Here is a 16,535-nt window from a genome sequence, read left to right as displayed (position 1 = left end):
AGAGGCAGTTGGTCTGGGCATAAAACTCCTAAACTATCTCCCCAGTCCCTGCTGTTCCCATCTCTGCTTCAACTGGCCACTTTCCCAATCTGCTCCCACTTCACCTCCCACTTGTAGCGTGGCTGTGCCCTTCCACCCATGCCCCTCACTCGGCTGAAACAGGAAGGTGGGAGATGAGTCTGGATAGGTGCTCAGGGCTGGATTATGATGGCTCTGAAAGCCACACGGTAGGGTTTGACACCAAAAAAAATTTGTATCATTTTGTATACTAAGCACTTAGCCTGGACTCTCGTACCAGCTATATGACCAATATGTGTTTGCTGAACATCGTCTTCAGTTGCCAGGTGAATAAATAGACCAAAGTCATGTGACAAAAATTTAGAACCTGGGGCCTTTCCCACCCAGGACTAGAGTAACCCCAGGACCTTAGACCCTGACAACTCCATTTGCAAACTCTCAAGTCTGTCTGAAAGAAAAGTACCAAAGTCATTTGAGCTGAGTTCATATAGAATATATTTCACTCTTTAAAAATAAAACTTTCAGCATAGCTAATATCTACACACACTACAAAAATAAACATCTTCATATAAATAATTTATGTGGTAGGAGGTGGGCAGGGCTTCAGAGAGCCTACCCAGGAGTCACCAAGCAGAAGGGGGCTGGGCCTGGACTGGCTAGAGGATCCCACAGGCTTGGTCTGCTGGGGGGCAGCCGTGTGAGCGGGAGAGGTAACAGGGCTGCACTGCAGCCTGAAGTGCTGGCTTTTACCCCCACCCAGACACAGGCACAGGCCCACAGGACCCAGGGGCACAAGGCTGCTCCCAGCCTAGATGGTGGCGGTTTTGTCTGATAGCAGGGACGTCTGTGATGGCTGAGTCAGGGGAGGGCATGCAGACAGACAGCAGCAGGGCTCTCCATGAGAGCGTCTCGCACTCAGGAACCCACCCAGTGCTTCAGCTGCTCCTTCACCCAGTTGTGGGACATAGTCCCCTAGAACTGAGGTTGCTGGAGCTGCTGGCAGCTGATATGGCAGCAGGGGACCAAGTAGGCTCATCAGAGGCTGGGTGGATGTAGGCGCCAGGCAGTGGGGGTGGGTGGAGGGCCACGGTCATGGAGGTAGTCACTCTGGCAAAGCTCTGTGGCAGAGTGGGGGACATCCCCCATCTGAGCCCTCCTACCCGTGGAGCTGGGGGGCTCAGGACCTCTGGGCTCTCCTTGTACAGCTGTACCACCTACGGGGAGACACCAGCCCCAGTGAGCCCAGGAGCTACCAGGGCTGCAGTCCCCTTCAGCACCTCCCCAGTGCCTTATCACAACTGTTGGGAGGCTGGGGTCCTTGCTGGCCTCCGGCGGGATATGAGAGCTGACAAGGGATAGCATAGTGAGGCCTGGGGCAAACCTGTACTTTGCTCTGCACCCCAAAAGGCTAAGCTCAGTCCCATGAAGGAGCCAGGAGGGCTGAGGGAAAGGGACAAGGTATCTGGGCAAAGGGAGAGGATGCCACCTTCAGTTGGCAGCACCTCATGGGGAGGGTCCTTGTGAGCTGCGCCCTTTCTATTGGCACTGAGAGCATTTTGTCCTGGGTCTGTCCCTTCCCTTGCCTGTCCCTTCCCTGTCTGCTGGGCTAGGAGCAAAGGGTATGGTCACCTCTGGTGGGGGGCCCAGGATGGACAGCAGCACAGGCAGCAGCACAAGCCCATGGAGGAGGCCGAGGAGCGTGAGCACTGTCAGCACTACGAAGAAGTACCTGGGTGGGGGTGGGCGGTCAGCCTGGGCAGGCCCTGCTGCCACCGAAGGCAGGCCCTGCCTCCTTGCCCCGCGCCCTCCCCTACCTTATGATGAAGTCAAAGTTGGAACCAGCAAGCATGAGCAGACCCAGCAATGTGGAGACAGCCCCATCGGTCACCGGGGCAAATGTGTGCTCTAGGGCCCGGGCAGCCCGCAGGTTCCGGCTACCCTGGGTGGTCAGGAAGCCCTGGGGGAACAAAGTGGTCCTGGAGCTGCTCCTCAGCCAACCAAGGCCAGGTCTCTATGCCCCCAACTTTTGCTCATCTGTCCCCAGGGCTCGCCCAGGCCTTGGCCCACAGAAGGCCAGGTGAACTGAGTCCCTGGGAACTGTCCAGGAAGCATGCATGAGTCCATTCAGGGAACACTGTACAGATGTGTCTGGTGAGACACAGAAAGATGTCTAGAATAGGTCGGCAAACTACAGCCTGTCACCTGTTTTTGTAAATAAAGGTTTGTGGGAACACAGCCACACCCATTCACTTGCCTATTGTCTGTGGCTACCTTAGTGCTACGGTGGCAGGCTTGCAACAGAAGCTACATGGCCTGCCAAGCCTAAAATATTTACTAACAGGCCCTTTATAGGAAAAGTTTGCTGACCTCTGGTCTAGAAGGACAGACACCAAAGGGATAACAGTTACTTCTCAGGGTGGCATTTCAGAGGATTTCTAGTTATTTCTTTGTACTTTTCTGCATACAGACTTTCTTTTCCCTAAGGAGTATATATTGTTCTTATAATCAGAATAATAATAGGGAAATTATGGGATAAAAAAAGAAGGGAGCTGTTTGTGAGGTCTGGCCAGGTTTATGTTGGTGCTTCCAGCTGTCCTGTGGCCCCCACCCCACGGCCCACTCCTCCTCTTCCAGACAATACGCCTTGAGAAAGGCCTGCCTGCCTTGGTTCTGCCATCTCTGTCTTGGTAGAATTCCACCTTTATTCACTTGCCACCCAGCTACCATCCCATTTCTCTGATCTCCTTCACAGTAAAACCATCTGGGAGACCTGCTGGTTCCCATGTTCTCACCTTCCGTTCTGTCCTTACCCCATTCTGGTCAGGTCTTTGTACCCTCGTCTCTACTGAAATGGCTGCTTGCTTATTTATTTGTTTACTTGTTTACTGTCTACCTCTAGCCCTTAGAATACAAGCTCCTTGAAGGTAAAGATTGTCTGTATTGCTATTATAGCCCCAACTCTTGAATAGTATCCATCACACAGTAGGTGCTTGATAATCATCTGATGAACACTGAATCAGCTGGCCTGCCCCTGCCCCGTGCCTGTACTCACTAGCGCCACGTGGACCGTGAACTCGACACCAATGCCTACAGAAGCCACAAGGATCACCACAGGGATGGCGCTCAGCTTGATGCCCAGGAAACCCATGATGCCAAAGAGCTCCACAGTCATCATCGCCAGGACCAGCACCTGGGAAGGGCAGGGCTCACCCAGGGCTCCTGGGAAGAGGGATAACGGGATGGGCAGGGGAGGGTGGGGCAGCCACGGGTCTCTCTGGCCACTCCTCTAAGGACTCACTATGAGGCCAGCTGTCCAGGGGTTGAGCAGCAGCAGGGCACAGACGAGGAAAGTGCACACCAACAGGATGCAAACAGCCAGCAGGAAGCAGTGCCGCAGGCCCAGATACTGCTCCCAGAAGAGGAAGGGGGAGCCGCTGGGGTAGGCACGCACCCCAGCCCGGCCTGCCTCGGCACACGCTGCCCGGGCCCCCTTGATGGCCTCCACGAAGTCTGCAGTCTTCTGGAGGCCATGCAGTAGGAAGGGGAACTGGGCAAACTCCAGGGGCTGGGCCGCCGGGACTGCGGAGGGGAGGGGGCAGCAGGGAGAGGAAGGAGTGGCCAGTGAGCATAGGGAGCAGTGGGCAGGGCCTTAGGGTAGAGCCTGTGTGGGTCCAGGCCGAGGCTGTTGCTGGGCTCCCCCCGGACTCACTGCGAAGGTTCTCCCCGGTGGTGTCGTACTTGTCATGCAGCCACTCAGGAGGTGGGGGGTAGAAGTTGGCCTGTGAGGCTGCCAGACCTAGGGGGTCACTGCTCACCCACACGGTCAGCCCCAGGTAGAAGAGCTCCGGTGGAATTAGCCCCTCCTTGTCCACCAGCTTTCTCGTGGTCAGCTGCAGAGGCAGAGTAGGCTGAAGGCCTGGGCCCATGAGACCTGGAGCCCCTCTATGCTCCCTGACCCTTCCAGCCCTTTCCCAACCTGGCTAAAATCCAGAGGCTCCTGGACATCCCCAGTCTGGATAAGCAGTTTGTAGGCCAGGGCCCCATCCTCAGAGCCATTGCGGTATGAGTGACGGGTGATGCGCCCAGAAGCCCAGTCCTGGTCAAATGCAGCCTGTATTCCTGGGGGAGAAGAGGGTAGGGTACAGTTAGCCTGTGGGCCCAGGGGCTCCTGCCTGCAGCAGCCCTCCCTGTGGGTCTCCTCGCCACTCACCCTGTAGCCAGTTGCGGTAATAGTGCAGCCAGGTGCGGGGCGCCTGGGTGGCAGGCGGGGGCAGTACGGCCTTGAGGGAACTGAAGCGCTGGTGCAGATCAAAGAGGGCGCGTTGGGAGTGGGCGTAGTCAAAGCCACCCTGTGTCACCAGGGCCACCTCATACAGGGAGAAGTACCTGAGCTGGGCGCTCAGGAAGGCATGCTCCTTGGTGCCCCGAGGCACCACATCTGTCAAGGCCAGCCCATCCTGCACCAAGGTTGCTCCGTAGAGGCTCAGGCCCAGAAGAGCCCCAAAAAGCACCAGCACCATGGCCTGTGGGAGATGGCAACTAAGCCGGAGGCCCTGGGATGCCCCTGAGCCCTCAGGTGGTGGGCCAGGCCCTCTGCTCTTCTTGGGGCCCAGAGACACCTAAGCCTCTGCCCTGGCCCAGCTCGACTTCCGGGGCCTGGAGTCTTACCTTGGTGTGTGACTGGAGCAGCAAGGGTGCAAAGTGATAGCGGGCGAAATGGGCAAGATTCCAGCGGGCACAGGGCAGGGACTTGCAGGCCGCCTTCTGCCTTGTCCCCTCCTCCTGGCCTAGAAGGTCCCTTGTGGACCCTCCTGGGCTGAAGAGCTCAGAGCCCAGTGGGTCGGAAGGTGGGGGCACCAGGTGGGCTTGCGGGGGTAGGATGGTGACCACATGCTGGCTGTTGGCTTCACAGTGGGCAAAGGCTTGAACTGTGGCAGTCAGGTGGGCAATGCCTACTGGTACTGTCCTATCCTCCAGCTCCTGGGGCAGAATCTGAATCACCCGAGCAGAGCAGGGGCTGGAAGAGGCAGAGCAAGGGGGTGACAGGTCTGTGCCTGGAAATGCTGCTGAGGGGACAGGATGGGATGGGGCCAAGGGAGGAAGGTCTGGTGGGGTGGGGGTACCTAGAGAAGCAGCAGAGCACATCAAGGCGCTGGCAGTGGCGCCGGTGCAGGTCCAAGCTGAGGACTGCTGGGAAGACAAGCATCACGGCTGCAAAGTTGCAGCCAACCACTATGGCTGCCTGGGGGATGGACAGAACGGGCACAAAGCTGGATGAAGCATGGCCCCAGCTCCATGCCCACCCTGAGCCCAGGCCCCATTCGTGATGCCTCACCTGCAAGGAGAAGGCCCGCAGTGCAGGGATGGGAACCAGGGCGGCCATGAAGAACGCAACCATGTTGTTGACGGACGTGAGTGTGACGCTGGTGCCGGTGCGCTGCAGACACTCACCTGTGCGCTCCTGCCAGGACGGGGGAGGGGGGGACATGGGTCTTCAAGGTAGAGTGAAGGGGAGGCTCGGGAACTTGGAATGGCAGAGGAGGGACAGTAACTATACAGCAGCTAACATTTATTGAGTACCACGTATGTGCCATGCACTGTTCCAAGCGCTCGACATGAATTATCTTACCTATCCTCACAACAACCCTTACGACATAAGCACTATTGTTACCCCTGTTTACAGATGAGGAAACTGAGGCACAGAGAGGTTAATTACCAGTCCAAGGTCACCCAACCAAAAGGCTCTTAACTCCTATGCAGAACTGCCTCAGGTGAGCCCAGGCAGGAGGACGAGGCCTCACCTGAAGAGGGGTGCCAGGTGGAGCCTCTGTGAAGGCATGTGCCAGCAGGAAGATGTCATCCACGCCGATGCCCAGTGCCAAGAAGGGCAGCACCTGGAGGGGCACAGGGGCGGGCAGCTGGAGGAACTGAGTAGCCTGGGCTGTGGCACCCAGTCTGCCCGGCAGTCCTGGCATACCTGGGTAGTGGCAGCATTGAAGGCGATGCCGAGCAGGGCACAGAGCCCAAGGCCTGAGGCCACGGCCAGGGCCACCAGCAGCACCCCGGCAAGGCCCACAGCACCCTGGGACCGGGCACAGTCCCATCGCAGCATCGTCACGCAGGCATAGGCCAGCTGTGGGGAGAGAGGGCACAGTCTTGGACAGGGGCTCCCAGGGTGGGCACCAGGTGGAGGTGAGGCAAGGGGCCAGGAGCACGACCCACCATGAGCAGATAGCCTCCGACCACACGGGCAGCACTGACTTCAGAGAAGGCGTGCAGGATGTCATCCAGGGTAGTGGAGGAGAAGGCGTGGATCTGCTGGGATGCATTCCCAGGCAGGGCCTCCTGGGCCAGCTGGAGAGACAGGGTGGATCTGAGGGGCAGGAGGAGGGAGTAGCCTCAGGGCATTGCCCTCATCCTCCTCCACACTGACCTGCACAAAGCGCCGCTGCCAGGCCTGCAGCACTGTGCCAGCCTGCTCCTCGCTCCAGCCAATGTCATGTGTCTGGTAGTCGCCCCGGAAGTGCTCATACAGCTGCCGGGGACTCATTAGCAGGAAGGTACTTTGCAGGGCCTCTGCCCTGGTGGGGGTGCAGGAGAATTAGGGGTCAGAGCTAAACACTCGGTCGGCGGGGTGCAGGGGCTTCTGCCAGAGCTTCCTGGCATCAGAGTGTAGACTCCCATGCCTGGGGCCCCCTGGCCAGCTCCCACGGGAGGCCCTACCTCAGCAGCTGTCCTTGGGAGCCCCTGGCCGTGCCTCCCAGCAGCAGTTCTTCCTGCCAGTGCATGAACTTGTGGGAGAAGCCGTGGCAGCCCCCACTCAACTCCTGAGCCACATTGGGAGGCTGGAGGGGGGCAAGAGAGGGCTTTATTACTCATGGTCCTGGCTGTGGATACCTGGGTGTCCCTAGGCTGGGACCTCCAGGAAACATGCCTGCCATGGAGCTCTGTAGGCCTGAAGTGCAGGCAACTATTCTCCTGAGCCTCTTGTCTCCTCTGTAAGTGAACAGCTGGTGTCCTGCAGAGAGGAGGCCACAAGAGGGAGCAGAGGCCTGGAAATAGGCTGCTGGAAGAAGCTGGCATAACTTTGGTGGGTTTTGGAAAAATGTCCACATTCACAGGGCCACACAGACACTCAGGAAACTAGGTATGATATTCATACTCAGCTAATTTGTCCTCAGTTTCCACATAAAGCCTATTTTGATAAAGTCTAGCCTTTCTGGGCTTAGAAAAGGACAAAGGGCTTCATATGCCACTTGGTTCCTTAGGAGAACTGAACGGAATGGAATATTCTAGGTGTCTAGCACAGCGGGGGCAGGGTAACAATGTCCAGGAAGTGGGGGGCAGAGCACAGAGCATAATCCACTCTCGCCCAGAACAGAGGAGCATACGAGGAGGGATAACGGAAGGAAAGCTGCCTTCCCTGGCAGACCTGGCTGGAACGCACCTGCCTGCTGTGATGGTTAGGGGCACTAGGCGGGCAGTGGAGGTCATCAGGGTGCAGACAGGGCCGCCCCACGTAGGCCTGGCCCACCTGTGCCTTGTCTAGCAGCTCCCGGAAGCCCTCAAGGGAAGCAAAGGGGCCCAGCTCCTCTAGCAGCTGCTCTGGATCCAGGTTGGTCCACTGGATGTCGGGGCGACCCCTGGGAGGAAAGCCCATGGTTGGTGAGAATCAGGGATCAATTCCCACCCTCCAAACTGTTGCTAGGGGACCCATGCTGTACCCGACCCTCCTCCTAGCTGCCCATTTGTCCCTCCATATGGGTGTGTAGGGTTCAGCTTCCCAGAGCTCCCAGGCTCAGCCCACCAGGCTGCTGCAGTGAGCTGTGGATGGATCTAAGGGGCTGAGATGGACATCAGGACAGATGGTACTTAATACATGGAAAAGGCCCAGAAAAGTCCCACTGAGCCCCTTCCCAAGCCATCTACCCTTGGTTCTAATATATAACCATACGGGCACCTGCCTGTAATAGGTTTTCTTTCTGACATTGGCAACAGCTCAGCTGATCCCTAGCTAACTCTCCCGGCAAAGTCTCTTTCTGGGGATCTTTTTTCTCCTTCGCTCAGATCTTATACATCTTTGTGTTTTGTTCTGTTTAAATAAGACAGGTCTGCCTTTCCTTTGGAGGTGATGAGAAGAGGGATGTGGAGAGAGCCCTGGGGTAGCCCACGCTCTGACCCTGGCCTGGGAGGTAATTAGGCCGTGGGTGAGGTTTCGATCATCATTTTCACTCCCACCCCTCCTTTCTGCTGGGGAAATCCTGGCAGGGGACGAAGCAGGGAGGCAGGGCCCGGCAGCAGCTGAGGCAGCACTCACGGCAAGTAGGCAGAGCCCCCTTGGAGCTTGGCTCCCTCCCAGAAACAGTCGAGGGGAGTGAGGATCACGCACGGAAACAGCTTCTCAATCATCTGCCAGGGACATCCCAGTCCACATCAGTCCTGTCCCTGGGCTCCTTTCTCCACAATCTTTGCAGGATGCCCTCTGCAACCCCCCTACCTCCAGACTTTAGCCTCCCGGAATCCTTCTGAGCCCTCCCCTACTGCAGAAAAGGTTCGACCTCGACCCAATCTCAGAGAACAGCTCAGGATACTCACCCGCTCAATCATTCCATTTTCAATTAGGGGGACTCCTGATTTGTAGCAGATTTTGTTCAAATCCCAGGACCTACAATAGCCAGAGGCAGAGGAGATCAGCAGAAGAGAGGGATTCCTGCTCTAGCCTGGTCATAGCACATCTCACTCCCAGCTGTTCAGGGGCTCAGCCAGACTCACTTTCCGTAGAGTGATACTTGCACTTTACTGGCAGTGAGGGCTGCCTGGAGGTGGAGGCCAAGTGCCTCAGGCGTGAGAACATTCTCCCCTTCCTGGCGGGGAGTCTGTATCAGCATCTGGGAGGTGTACGCAGCCTCCTCCCCCAGCTTCTCCTTGGTGTAATGCAGCTCCTGGCTCACCCGGCTGCCCACTGCCAGAGCAGAGAGAGAAAGCTGGGAGGAGAGCGCCTCGGTGGATCAGAGCTCTGGGGATGTGGGACCCTAACCCACTGAGGCCTCCCAGGACAAGTGGGAGAAGCACTGCTGAGAGAAGCCCCTGCCTTCTCCCTGATGGTCACACTGACTCCCCAGGCTCCTGGCCCTCTGCTCAGGATCCGGAGCTCTGACAGGGAAGCGAGAGGCTCTATCGAATTCTGGTTTGGTCTAAGGTTTAAACATGAACCAAGTTGGCTGGGTTTGGGACAAATAACTTAAAAATAAGCTGGGCCAGGCTGGGATTATGGGGGTGTCCTGGTAACGGAGCCCTCACTCAGACTCTCTCTGCTGTGGTGGGGAGGACAAGGAGCGACAAAAGGGGCCAATAGGGAGGCAGCCCTTGGGAGGGTCTCCTAAAAGAACAGGTCTAGGGCTGGGGCTGGTTCCTAGTTCAGGTTGCCCTGGGCAGGGCAGTGATTTATATCCATATGGCTTTTTGCGAATTGCTCTGGAAAGAGGGTAGGGATGGGAGGGCCTGGTAAGAATGGGCTCTGTGGTGACACAGGCGAGGGGGTGGATCAGACAGTCTTTAGCCTGATGCTGTCAACACACTGCTTCCACTCATGCAAGAGATACATGGAATCAGTGCACGTATCTTGGCAGACGTGACATCAAAGTGGGCCAAGGGGAAGAAGGGGTTCCAGATCCCTTTCACCAGTCTCACTGTCCAGACAACAGGGAATCCCAGTGCCAGCCCTGCCTTAGTCTCCTGACCTTAGCACCCCTTGAGGCCTGCGTCATGCTGGCCACGGAGTCACAGTCTATAACTGGGGCCCGGGGGTGGCGAGGACACTGTCAGGGGATATGACCTGACTGTGGTTTGGAGGAAGGCGAGCGCCAGTGTCAAACCACCCCGAAGCTCTGTGGACTTGGTCTGGTCTTAGACCCAGTGTGCTTCCCCCTGTCTGGGGCCTCTTCTTGTTGGTCACTTCACCCCTGGGGCCCATACACACTCTTCTCTGAGACTCGAGCCCCACCTGGGACCATCATGCTCCCCAATCTCTTTTTCAAACCCGCATAATCTCCTCACTCATGAGAACCCCAAACCCTTGGCAACCCCCAACACCGATTTGCCCTTATGCTCACATCCCCTACCAAGTCACATTCCAGGCCCTCCTCTCATAAACACAGTCTCACACAGCCACCTGCCCCCTCCACTGACAAATTCCACCTACTCTTTTTCTTCCTTCCCTGACTCCTCAAACCTTCCCCAGGCTGCACTGCAGTGTTTACTTCCCCAGGCTTAGGCCACAGCTGCCACAAAGAGGGACAGGAGGGGAGGACAGACATAAGCTCCCGGCAGTAAGTGAGTTTGCTGAGGGGAAAGAGGCGTGGGAGAAGGAAGGAACCCAGAGAGAGCTAATAAGAAAACAAGAGAAAGAAACACTGACAATTTAAAACATCAGAGAGAATAAAGAATCCTCAGAAAAAATGAGGAAGAGAACAATAAACCTTGGCCGACAACAATGACGACGGTACGAGGACAGATGAACTGGATGTACTGTGAGGGCAAGAAGAGACAGCAGGTGTAGAGGAGCACCAAGAATCTGCGCAGACCCGGCTTCGAGCCTTGGCTCTGATACTCAGTCTGTGCTTGGGGCAAGTTAGTTAGTCCCTCTGACCCTCGATTTCCTCATCTGTAAAATGGGGACAATGCCTCCCTTGGTAGAATTAAAATCAATGCAAGCAAAGTACTTAGGAAATTGCCCAGCACATAGTAGGTACAGATACGGAGTTACCATTCAACAGTTGCTGGGAGAGAAATGACGTGACAGAAAAATGAGAAAGAACTGGAGGAAAAAAAGACTATAAGTAAATGGGGAAGAAATAGGCAAACAGGGGAAGGAGAAAGCAAAATCAATACATTTGTTAAAAGCTTTTGTGCCTTTACAAAAAGGAGAATATAATTGGCTAACTACTATGGAAAAAGAGCCCAGCTTAGAGGGAAACCTGTAAATGCAAATTAAAACAGCAATAAATTACCATCCATCAAATTAGCAAAAACTTTAAAATTGATAGCACTCATTGCTGGCTTACAGGAGAGCACTCCAACCTACCACAGGAGTGTAATTTGGTACAATATTCGGGGGAAGCAATATTGCAATAACGTATCAAGACCCTCAGAAATGTTCATAATCTTTGGTCCAGAAATTTCACCTGTAAGCTCTTGTAGGGACTCAGGCTGTCTCTGAGTGAGATGGGGAAGCACGGTAGGTTTTGAGCAGAGAGGTGAGAAGACCTGAACTTTTTCATCACCTAAAAATATATTCTGGAGTGGAGTTGTGAATGATGAATAGGAATCGGCCAAGGGAAGAAGGCTTTCTGGACCAGGAAAAGGCTTTCTGGATGAGGTCTGTGCAGGGAACTGTGGAAGGCTCAGCGTTGCTGGACTGCTAAGAGTGAGGCAGAGACAATGCCGGAGAAGCAATCAAGAGTTAGATACAGGGGTCGGCCCCGTGGCCCAGTGGTTAAGTTCGTGCACTTCAGCGGCCCAGGGTTTCGCTGGTTCGGATCCTGGGCACGGACATGGCACCGCTTGTCAGGCCATGCTGAGGAGGCGTCCCACATGCCACAGCTAGAAGGACCCACGACTAAAAATGCACAACTATGTACCGGGGGGCTTTGGGGAGAAAAAGGAAAAATGAAATCTTCAAAAAAAAAAAAACGAGTTAGATACAGGAGGGCGTAGAATATGCGCTAAGAAGCTGGGCCTTGATTCTGGAGACCCCAAACCTGAGGGAAGCAGTCAAAGGGTGCTTAAGGAGAGGGCTGGCTCAATCAGATTTAGATCCACCACAGGAGGGCAGTGTGGAGGCAGATTTGAAGGTGGGGCGGACAGACCTTGATTTCATTGGCCATCCTCTGAAAGGCCCAGTGACTCAGGGCAGCTGGGCCCCTCCCCAGCCTCAGGGGGTGACGTTTGATTAGTCTAAGAATCAATCACAGTTAATTCCATTGCCTTTGCCAAGTGAAGGATTTAGGCATAGGATGCTACAAACAGTTCTTGCCAAAGTGACCAAATGGGAGGTTGGCTGGGGGGCTTCTCATAAATTTTTCCTCACTTTCAAAGAGATGCAAGACAGAGATGACTTCCTTTTTCTGCCACTGCAGCAGCCACCTTGGGATGAGGAGGTGATAAGCCTGAGGACAAAAGCCCAACGTGCTGAAGAAGGCAGAGGGGAAAGACAGAAAGAAACGGAGTCCTTGCTGATGTCCTTGGTTTGCTGAATTAACCATCCTGGAACTTCTCTACTGTCTACTGCCACATTTCTTGTGACAGGAGACAATACATCAATCTTCTTCCTTCTTCCCTCCTACCCTCCCTCCTTTCCTATCTTTCTCTTTTATGTGGCTAAAAGCATTCTAAACGTTAGAATCAGCAGTGTACTGCCAGAGAATGAAAAAGGCCCCAACCAGAGCAATGGCCGTAAGCGTGGAAAGGAGGGGTCTGTTATAAGAGAGGTTAAGAAGGAAGAATTTGCTGGTTTAGTAACCAATTAGGTGAGCCAGAAGGACTGAGGCTGTCTCCCAAGGTTTCAGCCTGGGCTATTTGAGTAGATAGTGGTTCTACCAATTGCTACGTGGCTGTTCTCTGCCTTCTAAATGGAACGTCTGTATGTTCCTTATCTTCAGGAACAGCTCCAAGTGCAAATCATCTCTATCACTGCTCGCGTAAGTACCATTGGGCTATCTATTGTGATTTTTATTTTAGAGAACAATCTATCTCCAAGCCCTTTAGCTTTAAAATTGATCAGGAGGGGCAAGTCACATCCCAAGTCTCTCCATGGCAAAGCTGGAGAGGACCCTGAACTCTGGCCCAGAACTCTGATAGCCAATGTTTTGCTTCTTCCTTCGCTTTCTGTATTAGCAAACGGGAAAGAAACAGAGAATACTCTTCAGTCCTCACCTGGATCAGCAACTCATTGCCGCCTCAACTATTATGAAGGCTCAATTACAGAGGATAGATCAGGTCAGGACCACTGCCTTTATCTTGCCCCCAGCCCTAGCCAACACAGGACAGAGTGGTGCTCTGAAATAAAGAAAAAAGCCCTAGGAATTGGCTACATCACCCTCCTGACATCACCCTCCTCCAAATAGCAGCAAAAATCTGGTGGGATCTAGCCTGTCCTACGCTAGAGTGTACGAGAGAGGATGAGGAAACATGGAGGCTCAAGTAGTGTTTAGCGGGGAAGATCTAGAGAATAGAGGAGGAAGGGGAGGGAGACAGCTTCTATTGTGGCAGGAAATCCAAGAGTCATTTGGGACCACCCAGGCAGCAGTGGTGTGGGTGGGGGTATGTGTATGTGTGTGTATGCACATGTGTGTCCTGGGGCTGGGGGCGGGCAGGCAGGCAGGCAGGCAGGCACAGAGAAACATCTGCTCTGGACCCTAGGGCTGGCCTAGAGTGTGTATGTATGTGAGAGTCTGCAGGGGGCTGGGGGTAGGGTGGGGACGGGGTGTGGGAGCCCAACAGGCAGGCAGGCTCCAAGAAACATCTGCTTTGGATCCCAGGGCTTGTCAGCATTTGAAATAACTCAAGGTTGTGCGACTCTAACCTGGGCCCTGCCTTTGGGTGTGGGCCAGGGCTGGGGGAGATTCGAGGGAGCCCACAAATGCAAAGTTCCCAGCGAAGAACAGAGGGGAGTTTGACTCTGTTAAACAGCTGCCATATAAAAACAGGCGCCAGGAAAGAAGAGAGTTATCCTGAAATTATTAATAAGAAATCTTTTTTTTTTTTTTGAGGAAGATTGGCCCTGAGCTAACATCCGTGCCCATCTTCCTCCACTTTATATGTGGGACGCCTACCACAGCATGGCTTGATGAGCAGTGCATAGGTCCGCACCTGGGGTCCAAACCGGCGAATCCCGGGCCACCAAAGTGGAACATGTGCCCTTAATCACTGTGCCACTGGGCCGGCCCCTAAGAAATCATTTTCATCTAATGCTTCCATTAGGAAGTGAGGATTTGGTCCCATCTGATGCTGTTGTTGCCTCAAAGTGCAGTTTCTCTTCTGCTGTTCTACTCAATGGGTGCAGGGCGCCTGGCTGCATGGGACCTCTCCCTGAAGGCCTGCCAGATGATTTGCTCAGTTTCCCCAGCCTTCCAGTTCTAACTTTTCTTATTCTTCTGGTCAGATGTGATCTCTCCTTTCCTTCTCTTATACAACATAATCATATTCTGCTTTGTATTGTATTGTATGTTACATCCCAGCACAGATTTCACTTTCCTTGCTACTGAAAGATGGGTCTTGTTTCAGTTGCCTTCGCAAACCCTGCTGTGCAGTCAAAAATAGACACAGAGGGTTGGCAATAAATGCTAAATAAACATACATACTCACTGATAACTATTTTATAGACCTATTCACAGCATTCCATCATCTGCAGAGGTCCATTTCCAGGTGTGGGAGGGAGCAGTGCTCCCAGATGCCCAGGTTCTGGTGGGCAGGTGCCCCCTCTAGACCCAGAGCAAAGCCTACTAGAACTCAGTAGCCAGTTCCTCACTCTGTTCTTGTCTTGGGCTCCCCATAGCCAAGCAGCTATGGCCAATGTCCACAACTCACCTTCCACCCAGAGCTGTTCTAGGTCTGTCTCAATGATGGCCACTCGGAGACCCAGTGCCAGGGCCCCAAAGGCCAACAGTCCCAGGAAGAGCACTTTGCCACAGTGTCTCTGGATCCCGCAGCCCAGAGAGAAGAGCAGGCTCTGGAAGTAAGCACGAAGCCAGAGTGGAGCCTTCAGGCTCCCAACTAGGATCTGGGATGGAAAGACAAGGGTCAGCCAGGCATTACTGCAACAATGCATGCAATCCTTCGCTTTTCTCCCTATGTGCACCCTTTGTCAAACCCCTGCTTCTTGGTTTCTGGATGCAGGACAGGGAGGACCTACACAGACCCACGCCAAAACTTGGAAAAAGATTTAACTCTGTTTTCTGCCCCCCACCCAAAACACACCTCCTCAGGCAAAGACCTGTTCTCTGAGAGTAGAATACATACATATATATACATATATACAGTACACACCTATTCTCAGGTGGACACAGAGGTGAACCCACAGACACTCTCACCAGCTGGATGCCAGAGGAGACACAGACAGACAGACAGACACACCTTTTCCAAGAGGGCAATAACACATGGCACTTAGAGACATCACACCCTGCAGAGAGGCCCGAGTGACAGACCTGGGGTCTCTAGACCTGGTCCTAATCTTCCTTCTTCCGGCTTCCCCTCCACTCACCTGGGGTGCTGCGGGTTGAGCTGGGGGTGTGTAGCCCGGGGGCAGTTCCCCGAGGGGCGGCGGCCGAGCCATGCTGGCGGGGATGGGGGGCGTGGGCGCCCCCAACCCGCGTTATCTGGGAGCCCCCATCGGCCGGCCTGGTCCCTCTGTACCGCGGGGCCCCGCGTTGGATTCACTGGGGCCGCTAAGGAGCGGGCGCGGGCGTGGGTGAGGGCGGCGTGCGGGTGTGCAGCGGCGGCTGTGAGACCGGGGAGCAGCAGGGCGGTGCGGCCGGAGTGGGTCCCGCGTGCCGGCAAAGCCACAGGCCCGCGACGCCCGGCGGGTCTGGAGGTAGCGACCGCAGTGCCGCGGAGGCGTCTGTAGCCCCCAAAAAAGGGAGCGGGCCGGAGCGACGCCCTCCCATTGGCTGAGGGGCCCGCAAATTACCCGGAGCCTTGCGGCCGGATCCGCTGCTAGGCAACGGCGCCGCGGGAGGCGGGGCAGGAGACCACCCAGGCAGGGCCACCCCTCGCCTTCCTTCCCTGCCCGCCTGCGGGGAGGAGGGAGGGAAATCCCGGAGAGACACGGCGTTGGCCAAGTATAAGTCAGGACAGGCCAATGCTGAGAAAGGGTATCTGCTGGCCGACTAGCCAAGACCCAAAGACTTCTTTCTCCTTTTCACTCTTCCCTGCCTCCCTTCATTCTTGCTCTCTTCGGTCCACTCTCTCCACTGAGGCCAGAGTGACCTCTCTAAAACGCAAATCTGATGATGGCTCCCAAACACAAAGCCCTGCTGACCTAACTAAAGTCTTCTCTTCCACATTTCCTTCCCACCCACCCAATGTTTCTTCCAGCCCTGCGAAGCCACTTGTAATTTCCTAAATGCACCTTGTTATTCCATGCGTTTCTGCCTTTCTACAGGCTGTGGCCCTTTAGTCTTGGCAGACAACCTTCAAAACTGCACATGGGGCCGCCCTGTGGCTGAGCGGTTAAGTTTGCACGTCCCCCTCGCTGGCCCAGGGTTTTGCCGCCCAGGGTTTCGCTGGTTCAGATCTTGGGCTTGGACCTAGCACTGCTCATCAAGCCAGGCTGAGGCAGTGTCCCACATAGCACAACCAGAAGGACCTGCAACTAGAATATACAACTAGATACTGGGGGGCTTTGGGGAGAAGAAAAGAAAACTGAACATGAATCAATCCTCTATTTGAGGTCTTCCTTGATACATGCCTCCTTGCTGATAGATAGTTGCTTCTTTATGCTCCTTATGACACTAGATTTA

The 16,535-nt window shown here is 54.8% G+C and overlaps 1 protein-coding gene across 15 annotated transcripts; it reads right to left on the bottom strand.

The window, feature by feature from the left end:
- Positions 1-496: 496 nt before the first annotated feature.
- On the bottom strand, positions 497-15,832 carry PTCH2 (patched 2). Of its 15 annotated transcripts, none has more exons than XR_011537395.1 (23): positions 15,278-15,731; positions 14,605-14,797; positions 8,791-8,980; positions 8,614-8,683; positions 8,336-8,427; positions 7,466-7,661; positions 6,742-6,863; positions 6,452-6,599; positions 6,241-6,372; positions 5,996-6,151; positions 5,820-5,912; positions 5,354-5,479; positions 5,142-5,260; positions 4,687-5,035; positions 4,405-4,541; positions 4,229-4,316; positions 3,995-4,137; positions 3,728-3,908; positions 3,317-3,597; positions 3,071-3,208; positions 1,833-1,975; positions 1,648-1,747; positions 497-1,232 (listed from the first exon to the last, which is right to left on the bottom strand). XR_011537395.1 is itself a non-coding variant. In XM_008516011.2 (22 exons), exons 1-22 carry the CDS (start codon positions 15,347-15,349, stop codon positions 966-968), a joined length of 3,624 nt encoding a protein of 1,207 aa, XP_008514233.2. In that variant the 5' UTR covers positions 15,350-15,832; the 3' UTR covers positions 497-965. The 15 variants fall into 15 exon arrangements, 8 of the variants coding, with proteins under 8 accessions (XP_008514233.2, XP_008514235.2, XP_070465909.1 ...); XR_011537396.1 differs by having other exon boundaries at positions 3,317-3,424; XR_011537392.1 differs by having other exon boundaries at positions 3,317-3,424; positions 4,229-4,541.
- Between the last annotated feature and the right edge of the window lie 703 nt (positions 15,833-16,535).

Source organism: Equus przewalskii, chromosome 2, assembly GCF_037783145.1.
Source record: "Equus przewalskii isolate Varuska chromosome 2, EquPr2, whole genome shotgun sequence".
NCBI classification, from domain to species: Eukaryota; Metazoa; Chordata; class Mammalia; order Perissodactyla; family Equidae; genus Equus; species Equus przewalskii.
Note: the sequence above shows the minus strand (reverse complement) of the source record. Positions and strands in the feature narration are given on the sequence as shown.

Excerpts from the sequence above, each read along its gene's own strand:
- PTCH2 (XM_008516011.2), bottom strand. The coding sequence starts at position 15,349 with ATGGCTCGGCCGCCGCCCCTCGGGGAACTGCCCCCGGGCTACACACCC. Across the intron at positions 14,798-15,277 it reads CTCAACCCGCAGCACCCCAG|ATCCTAGTTGGGAGCCTGAA; the intron begins GTGAGTGGAGGG and ends TTTCCATCCCAG. Across the intron at positions 6,864-7,465 it reads CTAACCATCACAGCAGGCAG|CCTCCCAATGTGGCTCAGGA; the intron begins GTGCGTTCCAGC and ends GCCCCCCTCCAG.